Source organism: Podarcis pityusensis (genome assembly GCF_964106645.2).
Source record: "Podarcis pityusensis genome assembly, chromosome: 5".
NCBI lineage: Eukaryota > Metazoa > Chordata > Lepidosauria > Squamata > Lacertidae > Podarcis > Podarcis pityusensis.
The window spans coordinates 4,792,654-4,814,609 of record NC_138032.1 but is presented as its reverse complement, the minus strand read 5'-3'; the positions used below and the strand labels follow the sequence as shown (position 1 = coordinate 4,814,609).

The following is a 21,956-nucleotide window of genomic DNA, read 5'->3' as shown; positions in this document are numbered from 1 at the left end:
AGGCAATCACACCTTGACCGGAAGGGCTATTAAACGCTTCCAAGGGTCTTTAAAAATATAAAACCCCTTGAAGGCTAAAAAGCTTGGCATGTATTTGAAAAATAAAAATTAAGAAATATAGATGAGGAAAGAGAAGTGTTGCGGTCAGTTTACAAACTTGCCTACTTCGGAAATCTGCCAATGTGGAACAGGCGATCACACAACAGATAGATACAGCAGGCAGAGGAACTTACAGAAAAATCAAAACCCTTAAGCGGCAGAGGCAATGATGCTTAGTGGCTAGAAACAAGCATAGATGTGTGCCCCGATTTTGCACATAAAATAGCTGGAATGCTTCCCTCTCGAACACAAAAGGCCCAAACTCCTAAGCAGAATTAAGCTGTGTACACATATACATTTAAAGCACATTCTTCCTCCACCCCAAGAATCCTGGGCACTGTAGTTTGTTAAGGGTGCTGGGAACTGTAGCTCTGTAAGTGGTAGACTGCAGTTCCCAAGATTCTTGGGGAGAGGCAGGGAGGGAATGTGCTTTAAATGTATGGGGCGTGGTTTCAGCTAACTGGTCCTGCCAGCAAAAGCCAGCAAAAAGGCTTTCACCAGCTCAAAGAGGCTTTCCCACCTCCCCTCCCCCTGTGCCTCCCCCCAAATTGGCTTGGGAGAGGAGTCGGAGAACCACCAGAACAACACACAGTGGGATGAGAGGGGAGATGGTTCCATCAGGAAAGTGGAAATGTTTGCCCTGGTGGCATGATCTACTTAGCACTACACTGAATTCCTTCCATGGTGTGCAGGCAGACACCCACCCACCCCTGCAACCAGGGCTGGAATTAACTCAATGGGCTTGGACAATGCTTAAAAGAAGAGGAAGGGATGGGAAGGAGAGGGAGGGAGACCCTCCCATCACCACTGCCCACCCGTCATCGAGGGGAAGGGAAAAGAAAGCACGTAACAGATGCTAAGAATAATTATTGGCATCCGTGTAGCACTTCAGAATGCTCCAAGGGAGTAACACACAATATTTTGTTATGACCCTTACAACAATCCTGGGAGGTAGGCCAGTATTATCCCAATACTGCAGATCTGCGGGTGCTGGGAGAGAGTGTGACTTGTCTGAGGCCTTGTAATGTGTTCATGGTAGAAGCAAGACCTGAGCTTCCCAATTTAGCTCAGTCTCTGGGCTACTATGCTACGCCACAACATACCTCATTTGTGGTACCCTACGCCCAGAAATGAGCTCCTAGATTGGTCTCAAACTTGACAGCAGCAGGATATCATATTGGGGTGCTGCAGCAGTAAGATTACACAGGCAAGAGTGACAGGACCCCCTATATACAGAGGCCCAGCATCCCCTACAAAGCTGGCAACTGCTGGGACGTGCATGTAGGCCTGATGAGACCAGGGTGTGCCCCTGTTTACAAAGAGGTGCTCTGCGCGCCCTGTAATAACAAGCAGGCACAAACAAGCTCACTGCCTTGACGGCAAGCCCAAGCAAGGAATCACTGGAGCTATCTGGGATCTTGCTGATGGGTAAAGCTAGCAATACAGACCACACAGCACATGGATGAATGGTGACAGAGAGAAACAGGGCTGAAAAATATTCCAGACACCCAAACATCTGAGGCCAACGCCTAACAATTCGGTTAGAGGTGGCTTCTAAGCAACCGAAATCTATATATAGCCTATTTGTTCCTGGCTGGGGATGCCAGCAGGTTAAACCAGCTGCAAGCCTTCAGCTGCTCTTACCACCATCATCCTCATGCGAGCCCGGGTTACACCAGCGATTAACACAGCACTCAAGCTGTAACAATCTCAGGTTACACAGATAAGCCACACGCTGCTATTTGCATCAACAACTGCAACCATTTAAGACACTCGGTAGCTCACCATGCATTTGGCTGGAGAAGGGACTGGCCTTCCTGGAACTCACTGCGGGCAAATCCACGCCGAACTGTCCGGCAGATATGGATCTGTCTGCTCTCTCCAAAGCGGCAGGACCGTCACTGCCGCTGCACTTGCTCCTCCAATACTCCTCTCTGCCCCTCTCTCCAGAGCTGGGGGTTTTCGGCAGAAAAGAGGCCGTTGTGGACAACGTCCTGTGGCCCCCCAACACCTGCCCTGCCCTTGCAGAGGCAGCTGCATCACCATGGCGGTTAGGAGAGACGTCATCATCCTCTTCCTCCGCGACGTCCTCCTCGTAGTCACCTTTGCCAGCCTCGCTTGGACGGCTCTGCCTCTTGATCAAACCTTCCTCATTCAGGCGTTCAGACTTTTCCGGCTGGCCTGGATGCAGGGCTCTGGCCAGCAAAGTCCCAGGCGCTTTCACCCCGTTTTTCGACAGGGCCTCCCTCACCAGGCCTCTTTTCAAGGACGGCTCTGCGTCTGAACCCGAGTCGTTGAGGGTCCCCTCTTCCAGCTGCAGCTTCTGAGCGATGTGGTTCAGGTAGGAGCGGAACCTCCCACTGTGGTGCTTTTGCACGAGCCTTGCGTACGCGTTCTTCTGAGGGATGGCGGGCTTGCTGGGTCCATCCCTCGGAGCGTGGGCAGGAGCGCCTCGTGCACATCCTTGCAGTTCCATATCCCGGGAGTGTCACCTGCCATCAAAGGAGCGCAAACATGAGGTCGGCGTTGAGCAGAGGAGCAGTTTTACTTACTAGCGTCAGAACAACTACGCGACAGGACTGCAGGAGCAAATCAGAAACAAAGAAGACAGGCAAGAAGGAAGATGTGAACGCCACGAGGACAGAGATTTGACTCCGTTATTTTAAATGGCCCTTCCCCACATTCTTTCCCACCAAGGCCGCACAGCTGCTCCTGTCTCTGGGTCAGCCTGGTGCCCCCGTAGATCACTTGTACTACAACTTCCATCAGCTGTGCTAGCTAGGGTTGATGGGAGTTGTAGTCCAAAGCTTCTGGAAGGTACCAAGTTGGGGAAAGGTTGCCCCAGGTCCTGTATGAGGCCCTCATCCCACCCTTCCCTTGGTTCCTTGGCTCTCAGTTCCCCCAAACCGCCTGTCTCGCAGCCTAACCTACCTCACAGGGTTGTTGTGGGGATTAAATGAGGACAGGGAGAAACATGTATGCCACCCTGAGCTCCCTGGACAAAAAGGCAGGATATAAATGCAATAAATAAATTCATGACAAAGATGATCAACAGTCTGGAATCTAAGCCTGTTGAGAAAGGCTTGAGGGAGTTAGGTATGATTAGCCTAGAAAAGAGGAGACTGAGAGGAAATGCAATAAATATCTGAAGGGCTGTCACATGGAAGATGGAGCAAGCTTGTTTTCTGCTGCTCCGGAGGGTAAGACCTGAACCAATGGATTGACGTTATAAGAAAGGAGATTCTGACAGGACATGTCCCCCCCTTGGAGGTTTTTAAGTAGAGTTTGGATGGCCATCTGTCATGGATGCTTCAGCTGAGACTCCTGCATAGCAGGGGGTTGGACTGGATGACCCTTGAGGTCCCTAGCAACTTTCTAAGGTTCTAAAAATAAATAATTAAAGCTCCAATAATTGTTATAAGTGCCTTCTTCTTGGGGGATAGGAATATTTGCAAAGCAATTTATCTCAAGACTTGGAAGAATGGCTTGCGTACTGGTGAAAGCCCATTTAAAGAGATGCTTAAAGATCCTTATCTGGAACGCTGGGCTTGGGATTCTCCACTGCCAAACATGCTTTCCACTACAGAGCTACAAGCCTTCCCTTTAGTCTTTCTCTCTTTTTCATTTGTGAGGCGAGTGGGGAGAGAGAGAGAGGTAGAACGTGGTAGCAGCACTTCAATAAGTTCTGTAGTTTTATTACATCAGAAGACTCACAATATTTAACTGGGGTAGGAGTGACCAGTTTATGACCCGAGCAGTGCATATGGCGGTATTCCAGAGAGGGAGAGACAGAGAGGCATCTGAGCCAAATATTTTCATCCTAGCCGTGCACAAATCATTTCAACCCACTCTGCTCCTAAGAAGAAAATGTGGCCAAGCTAAAGGAGCAGCCATCATACAAAAACAAAAACCCGATCATGTCCATTCTCAGGCTCTCCAAAAATAACCATGTTTCTTTTTTCTCACTCTCTCTCTCTTTCTGAAACTCTTACGACGGTTTCAACAGGAAGGGTGGAGATTCCCTCGTAAGTGGTGGAGATAGATAGAAACTTTATTTGCATTAGCCACTAGCCATAGCAATAAGATAACATATACTGGGGATAGAGCTAAATAGTTAGCTATACAAAATAAGTTCTGGAGGTTTACATCAATACAAACATCATAAGTGGTAAACTCCAGCAACTGAGGACAGCACCGTTCCTCAGTCCCGTACGGACCACCCTGATCATTTAATTGCACAGCAGTGTCGACCAGTGTACAGGACACAGGGCAGAGTAAGACAAGCAGAAGATAGTTCTCTGTCCCAAGGAACTTCTAGCCAACTTTCGATTCAGGGGTGGAGGCAGGACTGACAGGCAAGAGGGTTCGGCCAAGTTATTATAACCTTAAAACAGTAGAAATCCTCAAGGGAGCTCAGCGCAAAAGCACTAAAAATGTAATTATTCATCAGCGGTTAAAACCAATACACACACAGTAAAGGAGGAGGCAGCTCCAGATCTTTGCAACAGAGTCACACCAGCTAGCTATCTTCCTTCCCTCTGTCAGGAATGGGCAATCTGTGCCACTTCATATATTCTTGGACCAAAGATGCCATCATCTCTGATTGTGGGCCTGCTAGCTGGGGCAGGTGGGACAACATCTGGAAAGCCACAGATTCCCCTTCCCTGGTATATGTAAAGTAAAACTAAATGGAAATGGAATGAGCTACAAAGTGAGGATCAAACTGCACACAAAACACCAGGGCTGGGCGATGTATCAATACACAGTCCAAAATCGGTTGAAGTCCACATCGTGATAACAGTTTCATAATATTTGACATGGCGATAAATCACAGGTCACGATGTGTGCCTGTGCTATGTAAAAATCGTGATATGGGAAAAACCGTGAAGCTAGTCACCACTTCTCTGGTGATTCCTGCTGCCCCTGTTGTTCTGTATTATTTTTTATTAAAAATGGTTGTAACAACAGGTTAAGGGCAAGTAAAAATGTGTCAGCTTTAGACCTTAAGTCTATGTAAGTTTCACATCCTTATTTCAGACGTCGTGATATATCAGCATACCGCAATGTTCAGCGGATGATATATCATGATGTTGAAAAGCAGGTATCACCCAGCCCTGACACATGTCTGCTCCAATCACATATAAATTGGGGGGCACCTGAGAGAAAAGAGCTGAACCCTCCCCTGCATTCCCAGCAATCTCTCACCTGAACACTCCTTTCTCCTTCAAGCACCCATTGTGGTGCCAGGGTCAGACCCACTCATTCCCCCGTGGGACTTCATGGTGTCAACATATTTCAGAGATGTGTGACGTTCAGAAGGAAAGCTTATCACATTAGCAGGTTTTTCCCAGTGACCTACACCTCTGAGCTCAACCAGCAACCACTCTTTTACTTGCACACACAGCTGCATGTGGGTAGATATTTACAATTCCAGGAAAAAGCAATGGGATCCCCAGCCACACGGCCGAACACACCTGCCCCACCAACCAAACACAGGTTCATTGGCTCACCAGCACATGCAGACCAGAGAGTTTCACAAGCAGAGTGAAAGTACAAAGGAAAAGGCAGCACCTTGCAGAGGAAACGGTTCTGCGTGTCTCACAAAGGAGTATCCAACTGCATACAAGCCATCAAGCTCCCACACAAACACACACACCCCAGAGTCTCTATCTCATTTGACTGGGGGTATGGGTGGGGGCAAGGGGAGGGATTCCTTCAAACCTTTAATATCGTCCTCAAGGAGGCTCAGAGTAAAAATAGAAAAGGTTATTAAGTATGGCCAGTGCTATAATCACACCCAGATACTTAATATAAGTATTCCCAAAACAAAATTATACAGAGGATGTACTGTTGCCCCACCCAACTTCATGCTTTTATGTTGTGGCAGTCCAGGATGACCCAAAAAATGGGTGGAGTGAACACCCTCACTTGTGGTGCAAAGGAGATCAAAGTTCTTCCTAACACAGCAAGCTATTATCAATGACTAGACACTGGAAGATAGCTCCTTTTTTTGTTGTTTCAAACTCAGTGAGTTTTTTTGCATTCCACAAATAGAACGTCTATATACAGTGTACCTCGGAATACCAGATCCTGAAATACTAGGAAATGGGCTTTGGCCTGATCTACATTTTCAGTTCTTTGGGGATATCCCAAGCAGCACAAGGGCACACAGGCTGCCCCGATTAGGAGAAAGTTGCTGTCACTCACCCTTTTGACCCAAGAAAGAAAGAAGACTAGCACGAAAAAACAACAACACCCGTCTCCCTGGGCAACAATGCCCTTCTTTCTAGGAAACTCATCTCAACACACTATATCCCCTTGCAATGAAAAATACTGGGTGTCCCCAAGGCAGCAGATCAAAGCTGCATTAAGCCCAAGTTGCAGCCTTTGCTATATGTCATAAGGGGTAAATATAATGGACAAGTCCCTGCCCTTCAGAGTTTGCAATCACAGGGGAGGCAAGAGACGAAGGGGAAGAAAATTGAGGCAGGGACAAACAAGGGAAGAATATGTATTTATTTCAGTTACAATATACTAAAGTCTTAGCTACAGTATATATAGTAGGGTAAGTCCCATGCCTTGCTAGAAGTATAACAAGTGGAAGCAGGCAGCAAGCAGCCACAGAAAGAGGGGGAAAGAAAAGATGTTCAGCACATTGTTGTGGCTTGTGAGGAACCCACTGAAGAACTACCAACAATTCTGGCCAAACTATAATGTTTTAACCCCTCTGGAGTACAAGAAATAATCACAAATTGAATTAGATAGACCCTTACATATTTCTCATACCCTGGGGGGACAGTCACAGCTTTGTGGCACAGGATCTGCTTTGCATGCAAACATTCTGAGTTCAATTCCTACCAGCTTCTCCAGGTAGAACCCATAGGGACTCTTTGTCTAAAACCCTAGAGAGGCACTTGCTATGGCAGTGTAGACAATACTGAGCTATATGGCCCAACAATACAAGGTGGTTTCCAATGTTCACACCAAGAATTCCCTATACAGGATGCCTGGGAGGTTGCCTGCTCCTGAGGGGGGTACTCTCCCTCTGAAGGAGCACATAGGCAGTTTGGAGGTACTTTTGCATCCATTGCTGTCACTTGAGGCTCAGGTGGCCTCAGTGGCCTGGAGTGCCTTCCATTGACTTGGCTGATGGCCCAGCTGTTCCCTTATCTGGACAGGGATAGCCTAACTTCTGTCCTCTATGCTCTGGTAACCACTAAGTTAGCTTACAGCAACACATTATATGTGGGTCTGCCTCTGAAGATGGTTCAGAAATTACAGCTGGTGAAGAACTTGGCAGCCAGATTACTCACCGGGGCAAGACGGTTTGAGCATATTACACCAATCCTGGCCTGTCTGCGCTGGCTGCCAATGCGTTTTCGGGCCCGATTCAAAGTGCTGGTTTTGTCCTATAAGCCTTAAATGGCTCAGGACTGCAGTAAGTCAAGGACTACCTCTCCTCATATGAACCAACCAGGACCCTGTGATCATCATCTGAGGCCTTTCTTCATGTGCCTCCTCTGTGAGAGGTCCAAAGGGCAACAACATGAGAACAGGCCTCTTTTGTGGTAGCTCCCGTTTGAGGAATGCTCTCCCCAGGGATCCTCACCTGGTGCCTTCATTATACACCTTTAGGCACCAGGCAAAAACATTCCTATTATCTCAGGCCTTTGGCTAATTAAACAATATATGGCCTTTAAACTCTGGGGGTATTGTTTTTGTTTGTTATTATGGAATGCATTTTGTGTCTCTATATTGTAAACGGCCCTGTGATCTTTGGGCAAAGGGTGGTATAGAAATTTAAATAATAATAATTAATCTTTGCGTTCTCTCTCCTCACACAGGCTCCTCCATCACATATTGCACAAGACTCATATCTGCCTGCTATATTTATTTACTCAGCAGCAGCTTGCCCTGCGCAGCCTTCTTTAGAGGCAAGCACATGCCCTGGAACTGACACCAATAGCTTCCTTTTATTTATATAGATAGTATTTCAATTTTACAGTAGTTATTATTTGTATGTCTAGCTGTACTTTTAGGTCAAAGACATTCAGGCACACTGCTATTTAGGCAAAACAGTTTCAGAAGGAGAGGGGTAAGAAGGGGTTTGTGTGCTCAACCACATGTGTGAACACATTAATTACACTTTTTAAAAAAATTCACCAAAGGAAAATTAGGGACTGAGCTCGAGGACCACAAAACAAAGCTGTTCCAGGGACCCCTCCTCCATCCCCACAATTCCACTCTGGTCATAGTGTTTTTCTCTCTGCTGAGTGGTATTAACACCACCTTTAACATTTGTTTCATGTTTTATGTTTGGCTTTTTTGGATTTCACTGCCGATGTTGCAAACCATTCCAGGCACACAGGACAAACAGGCAAAGACAAAGAAAAACACACTCTGAAGTGAACAGGGGCAAACAGGTAGGCAAGACAGACATCATGCACGCATAAGGCAATACAGCACACCGAACAGTGGAAGGATAAGAATTTGCAAAATCCCTTTTTGAAATAGAAAGAAAAAGAAAAAAGGTGGAGGGGTAATTGATTCGGTACCCAGGGCTACGGAAGGCCCTGGGAAAGCGCATAGCTCAGTAGGCAAAGCACCTGCCTTGCATGCAGAAGGCCCTTCAGCCTTTCTCACCTGTGGGTCCCCAGATGTTGTTGAACTACAACCCCCATCACCCCCAGCTAGCAAGGCCAGAGCTCAGGGATGATGGGAGTTGTAGTCCAACAACATGTGGGGACCCACAGGTTGAGAACCGCCTAAGTTCACCCCCTGCTCAGCATCCCCAGGTAGTGCCGGGAGAGACAGACACAGGCCCCCGCCTGATACCCTGGAGTGCCGCTGCCAGTCCGTGCAGGCAATACTGGGCCGAGTGAGCCTGTGACCTGACTCAGAACAAGGCAGAAGAGCCGTAGCCTAATGGTTAGCGCACCCCAGGCCCAACCCCCACGTGGCATCTCCAGGGAGGGCTGGGGGAGACCCCGGAGAGCTGCTGCCAGCCCGTGCAGGCAACGCTACGCTAGATGGGACGGCGGCCTGGCTCGGTGTGAGGCAGCTTCCCGGGGGCAACTGGGGCGGGGGGGTCGAAGCCCACCGGGGTCCTCCCCCCCCCACCCGCGACCCAGACCCAGCCCTGGAGCCAGTCGGGAAAGGCAACGAGGGGAAAGGCCCAGCCCCATGGCCACAAGCGGCGGCGCTCCCCACCCGCAAACGGGCAATGAGCCCCACACACACCCTGCCCCTCACTCACCTGCCCCAAACTCCCCACTCGCATCACTGAGGAGCCTTCAAAGGTTCCCCCACTTCCTGCCTCCCCTCTACTTCCGGGTCAGGCGTGGCTCTACGGGCAGCGGCAGGGCCCACAAGCCCGCGGGGCGCGAAGCTGCACCTCGCCGCGCGAAGTTTCGAGGAGAGCGCGCAGGCGCGAAGCCCCGCTGGCCTGGGGTGGCCTCGGGCGGCCGGGCGCCCCTTGCAAGCGGACATTACCGTATTCCCTCGAAAGCAGGGACCGCGCAACTCGCTTCGTTTGCACGTGCGTTTTTGTATTTATTTACTTAGCTTCTATCGGTTTATTTGTGCGTTTACGTTTATTTCGTTAGCTTCCAGTTATATATGTATATGCTTATTATTTATTGATTGTTTATACGTGTTCGGGTGTCTGTGTTTCTATTAATATATATATAGCTTAGGTTAGTTATTGGTTTGTTGGTTATAGATTTATTCACAGCCCGCCTTTTTTTTTTCCTGACAGGGACTCGAGGTCGTTTACAGATTACAACCAAGAACCGCTAAAAACAAAGGAAAAACCATCGTTGAAAAAGCAAACGTTGGTTTGTTTAAATTAAATGCATTTTTTGAACTTCTTAATATTTATTTTTATTTTATTTTTAAAGAAAAAGCGCCCAAGCAGTTTACAAAAATAAGTTATGAAGGGCCTAAATAACAGAGATAACCAGATACATTTTCCAGGAATAAGTCCCTTTAGATCCCCCAATGAGGATCCTTGTTTATTGTTTATGGAATACAAGTTCTGTGTGGCTTGATGACTGCAAGGAGTGTGTTTGCTACAGCATGGAAGAATGTCGTGAAACAAAAATAAATTAGACACCACTAGGAAAACGTGGGAGTAGCTGAATGTGGTTAAACTAACAACGTTGAAGGATAAGAAAGAACATGTGGGAGTGTTGAATCAATGGAATCCGGTGAGTGTGCATGTGAAAGAAAACAGGGAATATCCAGAAGTGGAGCAGAATATTTGTTACTACAACTGATGACTGAAGATCTATGAATGTGGCACCTTGACAAATCCTTTTTTAGGGTGTAAAGCACATGAGCAAAGTACATGACTTTAGATATCAGTTATGTGAAGAAAAACATGTTGAATGTTGTGCGGCTCTGATCACATTTTGACAAATTATTATCATTATCATTTATTAAAGCTGTATACTGCCCTTCAGGGCAGTTCGCAACATAAAATCACGATATAAAAATCACAAAATACATAATAAAAATGAAATCAAAGGCAGACCCAATCATTACCACTTCCACAACACATTTAAAGGGCCATTGAATGACAATCAACCAAAGGCCTGGTTAAAGAGGAACATTTTTGCCGGGCGCTTAAAGGTGCATAATGAAGGCATCAGTCAAGCATCCCTGGGGAGGACATTTCACAAACGGAGCCACTGCAGAAAAGGCCCTGTTGCCACCCTCTGGACCTCTTGTGGAGGAGGCACATGAAGAAGGGCCTCTGATGATGATCAGAGGGTCTGGGTCAGTTCCTATGGGGAGAGGTGGTCCTTGAGGTATTGCAGTCCTGGGCCATTTAAGGCTTTATAGGTTAAAAGCTGCACTGTGAATTGGGCACAGAAACTAATTGGCAGCCGGTGCAGTCGGACCAGGATCAGCGTAATATGCTCAAACCGTCTTGTCCCAGTGAGCAACCTGGCCATTGAATTCTGTACCAGCTGAAGTTTCTGAACCGTCTTCAGAGGCAGCCCTACATATAAAACATTGCAGTAATCTAACCTAGAGGTTACTAGAGCATAGACAGTAGTTAGACTATCCCTGTCCAGATAGGGGCGTAGCTGGATCACCAGCTGAAGCTGATGGAAGGCACTCCAGGCCACTGAGGCCACCTGAGCCTTGAGCGACAGCAAATGATCCAGGAGGACCCCCAAGCTATGTACCCGATCCTTCAGAGGGAGAGCAACCCCATCAAGAGCAGGCAACCTCCCCGACATCCAGTCTAGGGAACTGCCCACTAACAGTGCCTCCGTCTAATCTGGATTGACCTTCAGTTTGTTAGCTCTCATTCAGTCCATTAGTGAGGAAGTCCAGCATTTCCACTGCCTCACCTGCTGATGTAAAGGAGAAGTAGAGCTGTGTGTCATCAGCATATTGCTGACAACGTACTCCAGAACGCCAAATAACCCCACTCAACGGTTTCATGTATATTTTAAGCAGCGTAGGGCATGGGTAGGCAAACTAAGGTCTGGGGGCTGGATCCGGCCCAATCACCTTCTAAATTCGGCCCACGGACGGTCCAGGAATCAGCGTGTTTTTACATGAGTAGAATGTGTGCTTTTATTTAAAATGCATCTCTGGGTTATTTGTGTGGCATAGGAATTCATTCATATATTTTTTTCAAAATATAGTCCGGCCCCCCCACAAGGTCTGAGGGACACCAGCCCCCTCCTGAAAAAGTTTGCTGACCCCTGGCGTAGGGAATAAAAACGAACATGAGGAACCGCACACTGAAGGCTCCATGGAGCTGAAGAGCGTTTCCCAAGCATCACCCTCTGGAAATGACCATCCAACTGAGTCTATCTAGCAATACAACTCTCTGGTCTTTATCCTCTTCATGTTCTAACTAGCAGCCATGCATAACTATGTTTGACTGCTATCTCCTACAGTGACATTGTCGTGCTTTAAACATATGGTACAGATGTGGCCACAGTCTTTGGAAGAGCCAGACTCTGCCTCCCATTCCGCAAAGTACGGTACTCAACTGCGTGAAGAAAGATGAAAGCCAACTTGGATGGCTAGCTGGCTTCCATACAGTAAAGCAAACAGAAGCTGCCAACAACTCACATTAGGATACTTGCCTCTGGCCAGGGAGCATCGCATATGAGAAGCTTCTTTCCAGGCAAAGTGAAGTAATGTTCAAGTGGTGTCACCTGGGTCTTAATCATCTGTGGCTGAAGCATATCCACCACGGTGATGCTCCCTTCCATGTGTTCTTCGTAAATGCAATGGCATAAAAGTGGTCACTAGTGCAAAACAATGAAACCTCCTCATCTGAGTATCTGTGGGATCAATTGCACTCTGCAAAGCAGCTGTTCTTGGAAACATTTTCAAGGAAACTACAAATGTCATTTTAGTGTGTGACGAAATACAGTATATTTCTGTCACTTTTTAAGTAAAAAAAAGAAACCATTTGGATTGAAATGTTGTTTTGTTTTGTGTTTTGTTTTTGTTTTTGAGCTACTGTCAAACCAGCCAGTTAAGTACAACTGCTATGCAAGTAACCATTAGAACATTGATTGTAGCTTGTATTCATGTTGCTCTGCCGCCCCACCCAAACTATTTCCTTTAAATGAACAGGGCCTTTGCATTGTGTATATATATGGCATTTATGCCCTTATATATATATATAGCAGAAGAATGTTCTCAGAGCAATTTACAAAATTTAGGACAAAGAAGATCCCTGCCATGACACGCAAAGAAAAGAGAATGGGGAGGGCAGAGGAAAAAAGCAAGCTCAAGCACAAGTTCTTAAAGGAACAGTTATTCTATATCGCCCTGTCCACGCTCATTCTGGCTAAGTAGAAGAACAGCAGCTCCTCGTCAGTGTCTGTAGGGTGGGTGCTAGGATGGCTGGGGTCAATTAGTCATATAGTCCAAAGCATTTGAAGTGCACTAGGTTCGGGAAGGCTGCTTTTGAGGGAGTTGTGGGGGGAAGGACAAACTTGGCCATTCCACCGCCTCTCCTGCAACAGGCTGAGCTCTGCAAGCCAGCTTCGTAGCACACGGGTGTGGACTACACAGGGCCCAAACCCACAATCCTGGCAATAAAAGTCTCACGCCCTACCGACTGAGCTATCCTAGCTTTTAGAGCCTCCTGGATCAGGTCAGTGGCCAACCCAGTCCAGCATCCTGTTCTCACAGTGGCCAACCAGATGCCTGTGGGCAGTGCTTTTTTCTGGGGGTACGCAGGGGTACACATACCCCTAAACATTTTGTGAATCTTTGTACAGTGGTGCCTCACAAGACGAAATTAATTCGTTCTGCGAGTTTTTGGTCTTGCGATTTTTTTCGTCTTGCGAAGCACGGTTTTAACGGTATTAACGGTTTTAAGAAAAAGGAAACAAACTCGCAAGACGTTTTTGTCTTGCGAAGCAAGCCCATAGGGAAATTCATCTTGCGAAGCAACTCAAAAAACGAAAAACTCTTTCGTCTTGCGCGTTTTTCGTCTTGCGAGGCATTCGTCTTGCGAGGTACCACTGTACTTTTGTCCATTTACTGTATTTATTTTCCCTGATTTGAACTATAAAATGGTGGTTTTCTTGAGTCAAAATGAGAGTACAGTGGATGCTCGGATTGTGAATGTGATCCGTGTGGGATGCACGTTCACAACCCGCATCTGCGCATGCGCGGGTTGTGATTCGGCGCTTCTGCACATGCGCGACCGCCGAAACCCAGAAGTAACCCGTTCCAGTACTTCCAGGTTTTGGCGGTCCATAACCTGAAAAAACACAACCTGAAGCGTCTGCAACCTGAGGTATGACTGTACCCCTAAACATTTTTAAAGAAAAAAAGCACTGCCTGTGGGAAACCAGCAAGCATGATGTAAACACAAGACCACTCTCTTCCCTCCTGTGATTTCCAGCAACTGGTTTTCAGAAGCATTTCTGCCTCCAACTGTGGAGGCAAAATAAAGCCATTATCAATTGATAGTATTACCCTTTTTGAATTTGTCCAGTCCTCTTTTGAAGCCCTCTAGGGTGGTGGTCATTACTGCCTCCTGTGGCAATGAGTTCCATAGTGCTGCATGAAGAAGAACATTCTTTTATCTGTCCTGAGCCTTCCAACGGTCAGCTTCATTGGATATCCACCGCTTCTAGCATTATGAGAGAAGGAGAAAAACTTTGCCCGCTTCCTCCATGGCTAGCACAAATTTATAAGCTTCTCATGTCACCAGTTACTCAGCTTTTCTCATAGGGGGAATCACCCCCATTCCCCTCAACCATTTTGGTTCTTGATCATACTTCAGGGGGTGACCCCCCACCCCAAGACTGGTAATGGGGTATCTCCGTCGGTAGAGCATGAGACTCTTAATCTCAGGGTTGTGGGTTCGAGTCCCACACTGGGCAAAAGATTCCTGGATTGCAGGGGGTTGGACTAGATGACTTCATGGTCCCTCCCAACTCTACAATTCTATTATTTCATGTTGCCAAACTCCCAGCAGCCAGCATGGTCACTGGTCAGGGGTGTCAGGAATTGGAGTCCAGTACAGTGGTACCTCAGGTTAAGAACTTAATTCGTTCTGGAGGTCCGTTCTTAACCTGAAACTGTTCTTAACCTGAGGTGCCACTTTAGCTAATGGGGCCTCCTGCTGCCACCCCATGATTTCTGTTCTCATCCTGAAGCAAATTTCTTAACCTAAGGTATTATTTCTGGGTTAGTGGAGTCTGTCACCTGAAGCGTATGTAACCGGAAGCGTATGTAACCCGAGGTACCACTGCTAGTGAACCACAGGTTCACGCAGCCTATGACCTGCCCTCTGCGCAGAAGTGCTGCTGGCGGCAGGGTTTTTTAATGCTTGGTGGGCTCTCCTACGTGAGACACGCCACCACTGTTTCTGACTCACAGCTGCGAGGGGTGACCCCCAGGCCACACCGCGTGCTTTCCTGGAGGCGAGAACCGCCACCCCTACTTATCAGTATTAGTTCATGCGCTAGCTTTCTCAGAAAAGCACAACCATTCTTCTCCCTCCCATTGTTGTGCTGTCTGGCTGCAAAAAGGGAGGTCTGTGGCACACGGCACGTCCGAGGCCCAGGCTCCTGAGAGGCGGGGGGGCCCTGTCCCACCACACCGTCCCCTCGAAGGATGGGAAGCCCGGCAGCTCTGCTTCCCAGGCATGTCTGAAGCTCCGAGGACCCTCACTGATCTGGAGCGAAATTCTCACACAGTAGCTGCATCCAGAGCTCATAAATCTCTTTCTGTCTCGGCTCCTGCACCTTGTGAGTCGAGGACCTGCCACCCACGTAGGATTATAATAAGACACAGTAAAGGTAAAGGGACCCCTGCCCATTAGGTCCAGTCGTGACTGACTCTGGGGTTGCGGCGCTCATCTCGCTTTACTGGTCAAGAGAGCCGGCGTGCAGCTTCCGGGTCATATGGCCAGCATGACTAAGCCATTTCTGGTGAACCAGAGCAGCGCACAGAAACGCCGTTTACCTTCCCACTGGAGTGGTACCTATTTATCTACTTGTACTTTGACATGCTTTCGAACTGCTAGGTGGGCAGGAGCAGGGACCAAGCAACGGGAGCTCACCCCATCGCAGGGATTCGAACCGCCGACCTTCTGATCGGCAAATCCTAGGCTCTGTGGTTTAACCCACAGTGCCACCCGCATCCCATATAATAAGACACAGAGACACATTATTTTAGGTTAATGGGCAAAATTAGGTCACAACTTTTATTGGTTACAGCATGTGAGTAGTATTGGCTTAGACATTGGATGAAACAGCAATACAAGACTCCACGGGAGTCATATCAGGGTTTACAACCAATGGGAGGAGCTTGTTGATGCAAATACAACTGGAAACTCCCCCATGACATCACCAGGGTCGTGCCATGGCTCTAACCAACAGCAGGGCATCGGACAGGATCCACGACTGCTGGATTCCTTCACTGGAATACCCATAAGAGGAGGGGTAGATGATGGCCCATACCCAATCCTCCAACACAGCACACGTATTCCAATGCCTAACCGCCAATACCAGGAAGTTGTGACAAATTGCTACGAGGTAGGCGTAAAAAAGGGACGCAGGTGGCGCTGTGGGTTAAACCACAGAGCCTAGGGCTTGCCGATCAGAAGGTCGGCGGTTCAAATCCCCGCAACGGGGTGAGCTCCCGTTGCTCGGTCCCTGCTCCTGCCATCTAGCAGTTCGAAAGCACGTCAAAGTGCAAGTAGATAAATAGGTAAGACTCCGGCAGGAAGGTAAATGGCATCTCCGTACACTGCTCTGGTTCGCCAGAAGCGGCTTAGTCAGCTGTACGCCAGCTCCCTCGGCCAATAAAGCGAGATGAGCGCCACAACCCCAGAGTCAGTCACGTTCCTGTTTTCATCAGATAAATGTTGGAGGGCATGGAGTTATGGGACCCCACTGAGCCAAGGAGATAAGTAACTATGCAACCTTTAGAAGACATCAGAAGGCAGCCCTGTATGTGGAAGTTTTTTAACGTTTCATGTTTTATGATGTTTTTATATACGTTGGAAGCCTCCCAGAGTGGCTGGGGCAACTCAGTCAGATGGGTGGGATATTATTATTATTATTATTATTATTATTATTATTATGGAATAGGACATCCATATTTTCATCGGAGAAATGTTGAAGGGTATGCAACATTACCAAGCCAGGTTGACCAGTGCTCTGACCTGGTTATAAACCTGTTTCTGCATTTGCGTCTTGGGCAACTTGCTTGCCTCTCTGCCTTTTGTGAAATGGATTGTCGCAGGGAATTCCCAGCAGCCAGGCTGACCACAGGGTGACTGGAGATGACGAAAGAGTGCGGGCATTTGTTTTGGCTCCTCCGTGGCCTGTATGCACCCCTTCTTATCTACTCAGATGGATCTGGGATGGGCACCCAGAAAAACCAATGGCCTCAGGCATGTGCTTGAGGCTGGTTGGTTGATGGAAGGAGCCCATGAGAACATAAAAACATGACGCTGGCCCATCTTGACGGGCATCGTGTCTTCGTGGTGAGAGATGCCTGTGGGAAGCATTTAGGCTGAGCAAAAAAAGCAGCCTCGCCTCCTGCGGCTTCCAGCAAGCAACTGGCATTCATAAGCACTGCTGCTGTGCTGGGCCCGGGTGTAATCTGTGAAACGCGGTCCAAGACCAGTCCAGAATCCAAAGGTTCCACTAGGAGTCAGTCCAACAGGGCCAAGGCACAACGCGATGCAGGAAACCAGGCAAGGACAGGTACCGGATCTGGCATACACCAAGTTTGCTCCCGCAACCTGGGGCGGGGTCTGACAGCCTTTTATCTTTGTCAGGGTAGCAGCTGGTCCTGATCCGCCAGCGACTCACCTCCCTGTCTCGCCAGAAGGCGAGCACTCTTCCTGCGAGTACTCAGGTCTCTCCTTCTCTCAGACCTGAGTCTCTGCAGCTCGGGAGACGTCGGTGGGTTACTAGACCCAGAGACCGCCTCAGCCTCCCCTGACCCAACCGGTAGTGGAGCAGCTGCAAGTGATGGCCCAGCTGAAGGCAACGAGGTCATCCCCGCATCTGGAGCCAGGGCAGGCTCAGGCCCCAGACTTCATTCAGGTGATGCCTGAGGCAAAGGATCCAGTGCGGACTGAGACTCCTCTGGTTCCGAGTCCGAGCCCAAGTCCCAGGCCATCACAGCTGCCTCCGGCTGCAGAGTCAGAACATAGCTCAGTTGGTCTGCTCTCTCTTAGAGGATGCTGCTGGGTTGATTGATTGACTGGCTGCATCTATCTCTCACCTTTTTCTCCAAAAGGTGGAGAACGTGATTGTGCACCTCTTTGCTTCATCCCCACAACAACCCTGTGAGGTGGGTTAGGTGCTGAGCACCCAAAGTCGCCCAGGGAGCTTCATGGCTGAGCAGGGATTTGAGCCCGGGTCTCTCCAAAGTCCTAGTCTGACACTCAAACCAGTGCACCACACTTGCTCTTTAATTTAATTGGCAGCAGGACACTCGTCACCAGCCACACATGCTGGCACGTCCCACAAGGACTTTCACCTCAAAGTTGCACAGGAAGAGATCTCTCGGGACACACCTCTTTATGGGGGACAACCGCTGAGTGCCTGCTGTCCACAAGACCTGCTGGAGCACTCTTCCAGTCAGAGATTCCCAACAAGACACTGTTGCTTTATGATTACCCCACTTCCCCCCTCCAAATGGAGATGCCCAAAATGGCTAAGAGTACTCAGCCATCTCCCTATTCTTTTTTTTTTATAATAATTTTTATTAATTTAAACATTTAAATTATAATGCATACCACAAAACTTCACCACTTATACATTCTTCTTCTTTTTTTGGACTTCCATCAGCACCTCTGATGATCCACTGTTTTAACCACTTCTTATGCATTTCTTAAATTCATATTGCCTTTAATTATCTTAACTAACCATCCTCCCCTTTATCCATTTTTGCAATAGTTCCAAGAATTCACCTCACAAAACTTCTTGCAAACCTACAAACATAGTCTGATCATCACGATTACTTTTCAAATAGTCAGCCATCTCCCTATTCTTGGGGAACCTGGCAGTTCGAAAGCACGTCAAAGTGCAAGTAGATAAATAGGTACCACTCTGGCAGGAAAGTAAACGGTGTTTCTGTGCGCTGCTCTGGTTTTGCCAGAAGCGGCTTAGTCATGCTGGCCACATGACCCGGAAAAACTGTCTGCAGACAAACGTCTGCTCCCTCGGCCAGTAAGCGAGATGAGTGCCGCAACCCCAGAGTCATTCGCGACTGGACTTAACTGTCAGGGGTCCTTTACTCAGCCTTTACTCAGGGGTCTTTTTACTCAGCCATCTCCCTATTCTTGGGGGCCTCAGACACACACACCCCGCCAGGGACACTTGCCCCTTCCAAAAAATGTTTATTTTAATTTTAAAAAGAAGTTGTTTTCTTTGGTTGTTTGGTTTGGGGAGGGCTTCCTGTTGTTTGATCAGTCATATCTGTGCTTTACTTGTTGTGGAGAGGGGAAAGTGTTTCTGCTGGATTTTTTTGCCTGAAGTTTTCCTTCCATGACGTGGGTATTTTGTGAGGGCCATGGTGGTTTCTTAGATCTTCAAATGTGCCCTCAGGACAAAAAAAAGGTTGGGAGCTCCTGATGTATTCTCTCTCTCTCTCTTTTTCTCTCTCTCTCTCTCTCACAGTCAAAATATAAACTGTAAGCAACTTGAGGTTGAGGAAGTGAACTATGGAGGATTTAGGACAGGCAAAAGGCATGACTTCTTTGTGTAGCACCTATGGAACTCACTGCCACAAGAGGCAGTGATGACCACCAAACTTGGAGGATTAGACAAATCTATGAAGGAGAGGGCTACTGGTGGCTACTAGCTTCACAGTCGGAGGCAGAAAAGCTTCTGAATTTATTTTTTTAAAAATAAATATTTATTTGATTTTTCAAATTAAAATTTTACAGGGATATATCAAACATAAATCATAAAAACATCCTCCCCTTTGCGGGTCCTATTATTAATCATTTCCTCCTTCATCTTTTATGATGATCCATATCTGTACCATCTCCATTGTATACAGAATTCACCCTTAAACTACAAGTGATATTCCAATCCTACTAACGATTTTAACTGTTTACAATCATCTATAAATTTCCCCCATTCCTTATTAAAATTTTGGCCTTCCTTATTTCTGACTCTTCCGGTCATTTTAGCCATTTCAGCATAGTCCAACAACTTTATCTGCCATTCTTCTTTGGTAGAAACTTTTCTTCTTTCCATCTCTGGGCCAGTAACATCCGTGCAGCTGTGGTCACATACATAAATAGTCTTTCATGCTCCCTTAGGATTTCAGCACCTAGAATTCCTAAAAGGACGGCTTCAGGGTTTTTTAGCACATGTTATTTTAAACATTTTTTTTCAATTTGTTATATATCATTTCCCAAAATCCTTTTACTACCTAAGAGTTCCACCACATATGATAAAAGGTGCCTTCTTTTTCCTTACATTTCCAGCATACATTTGAGCATGTTTTATACATTTTTGCTAATTTGCTAGGAGTTAAATACCACCGGCACATCAAATTTTCAGCGTTGCTCTTGTTCTCGGGTCCCATTCGTGAGCTTCGTTTTTGGGGCATCTGATTGGCCACTGTGAGAGCAGGATCCTGGAGCAGGTGGATCCCCTTTGACCTGATTCAATTCTTACCTCCTTACATCTTTGCACAGGCAGTCCTTTAAAGTGTCACATGGCATATAGCGAGATAACAATACTGTATAAACATTATTATTAATCACAGAATCATATTAAAAGCAAAGCTTCTATTTATAAATATAAGTGACAACGTCTGACTGAGAGTGGACTTTGCATCTCAGGTGATAAGCCATAAAACTGACACCAGCAGTGAGTGTACACCTCGGCTTAAGAAGGGGGGGAAATAACAGCAACAAAGAATCAGATAACAATTTGCAGTGCAAACAGCTCCAATAATAAAATAAGCAGCTCCAAATAAAATAAGCAGCTGAACCAAATTGCTTGAGGTAAAGTGGGACGCAGATAGTTCCCCCCCCCCACCTCTAAAAAAAGAAGAGAGATGGCGGCTGCAGAAACTCCAGGGGGGTGGCGTTCAAAAGAAGTGGGGCCACGAAGAAAAAGTCCCTGCTCCTTTTCGTAGACAATCTAGAAGCTGCAGCTGATAGTACCCAGAACAAGACTTCATTGGCAGATCTTAATGCTGTGCTGCTGGTGTAACGTGATATGAGAGAGGCTGAGATACTCAGGACCCATATAGTCTAGGGCAGCCTTCTCCAACGTGGTGCCCTCCAGTTAGTGTGCTGGCTGAGACTGATGGGAGTTGTACTCCAAAACTGCTCCTTTGGGAGAGCATGAGACTCTGCAAGAAGTGAGGTTACAGGGAACCAGGCAGAGGGCCTTCTCAGTGGTGGCGCCCACCCTATGGAATGCCCTCCCATCAGATGTCAAGGAAATAAACAACTATCTGACTTTTAGAAGACGTCTGAAGGCAGCCCTGTTTAGGGAAGGTTTTAATGTTTGGTGTTTTATTGTGTTTTTAATATTCTGTTGGGAGCTGCCCCGAGTGGCCAGGGAAACCCAGCCAGATGGGTGGCATAATATTATTATTATTTGGACTACAATTCCCATCATCCTTAATTAGCATGGTTAGGGATGATGGGAGTTGTAGTCCCAAACATCTCTGAAGGGTGCACCATGTTGGATACCCATGCTCTAGTATCAACAACAGCAAGACCAAGACCTACAATATAAAAGCATTACTGTGCTGTAATATAGATAGATGATAGATAGACAGATAGATTAAGCAGCATTAGTTATGATGCAATGAAACCAAACCAAATAATATTAATCAGAAGATGGAACACAGAGAACAGATTCATACACCTTGTTTCAAAGGGAAAGATCCACATCTAGTATTATGCAGGCATGAGGCTTGCTGGATTTTCACTTTAAACTCTGAAAATGCTAATGTGTCCAATGTTAACTTTGATTTATCCTTATATTTGAAACATCTGTTTGTAATCTATCACATGGGAAGGTATTATCAGTCATTGTCAATGGTGTCTCTTTGAAACTTGAGCTGATTCTGTCTTGCCCGAGAGGAACACAAGCATCTTGTTTGGGCAAAGCATTTAGTTATTCAACCTGGGCAAGGGCAACAATTGCATATTATTTATATGTTTTTGGCATTGTTGTGCTAGATATGTAGTGGTCAGTTGTGCTTATGGCTGAGACTTTGTCAATGGAAAAACAGCTGGATTTAAAAAGCCGAGCAATCAAACAGATTTTTCAACCAGTGTCCCATCTTCTGATTAATATCACTTGGTTTGATTTCGTTATATCTCAGTTTATGTAGCTCATGATATAGAGAGACAG

The 21,956-nt window shown here is 47.0% G+C and overlaps 1 protein-coding gene and 1 long non-coding RNA gene across 4 annotated transcripts in view; one reads left to right on the top strand and one right to left on the bottom strand.

The window, feature by feature from the left end:
* Nucleotides 1-9,457, bottom strand: part of DIS3L2 (DIS3 like 3'-5' exoribonuclease 2) — a 196,771-nt gene extending 187,314 nt beyond the window's left edge. Inside the window, exons 1-2 of one of the 3 annotated variants that reach the window (XM_081007397.1) lie at nt 9,356-9,457; nt 1,885-2,591 (exon numbers count right to left, since the gene is read on the bottom strand). In XM_081007397.1, coding sequence (XP_080863523.1) covers nt 1,885-2,575 — 691 coding nt within the window. In that variant the 5' untranslated portion in view covers nt 2,576-2,591; nt 9,356-9,457. Of the gene's footprint in view, nt 1-1,884; nt 2,592-5,304; nt 5,459-9,355 lie in introns of those variants that run through there. The other 2 variants (XM_081007398.1, XM_081007400.1) reach the window with 2 other exon arrangements.
* Nucleotides 9,458-9,493: 36 nt separating this feature from the next.
* On the top strand, nt 9,494-9,972 carry LOC308478180. Its single transcript, XR_013986887.1, has 2 exons — nt 9,494-9,637; nt 9,857-9,972. It is a non-coding gene; the product is annotated as an uncharacterized lncRNA (long non-coding RNA).
* The last annotated feature ends 11,984 nt before the right edge of the window (nt 9,973-21,956 follow it).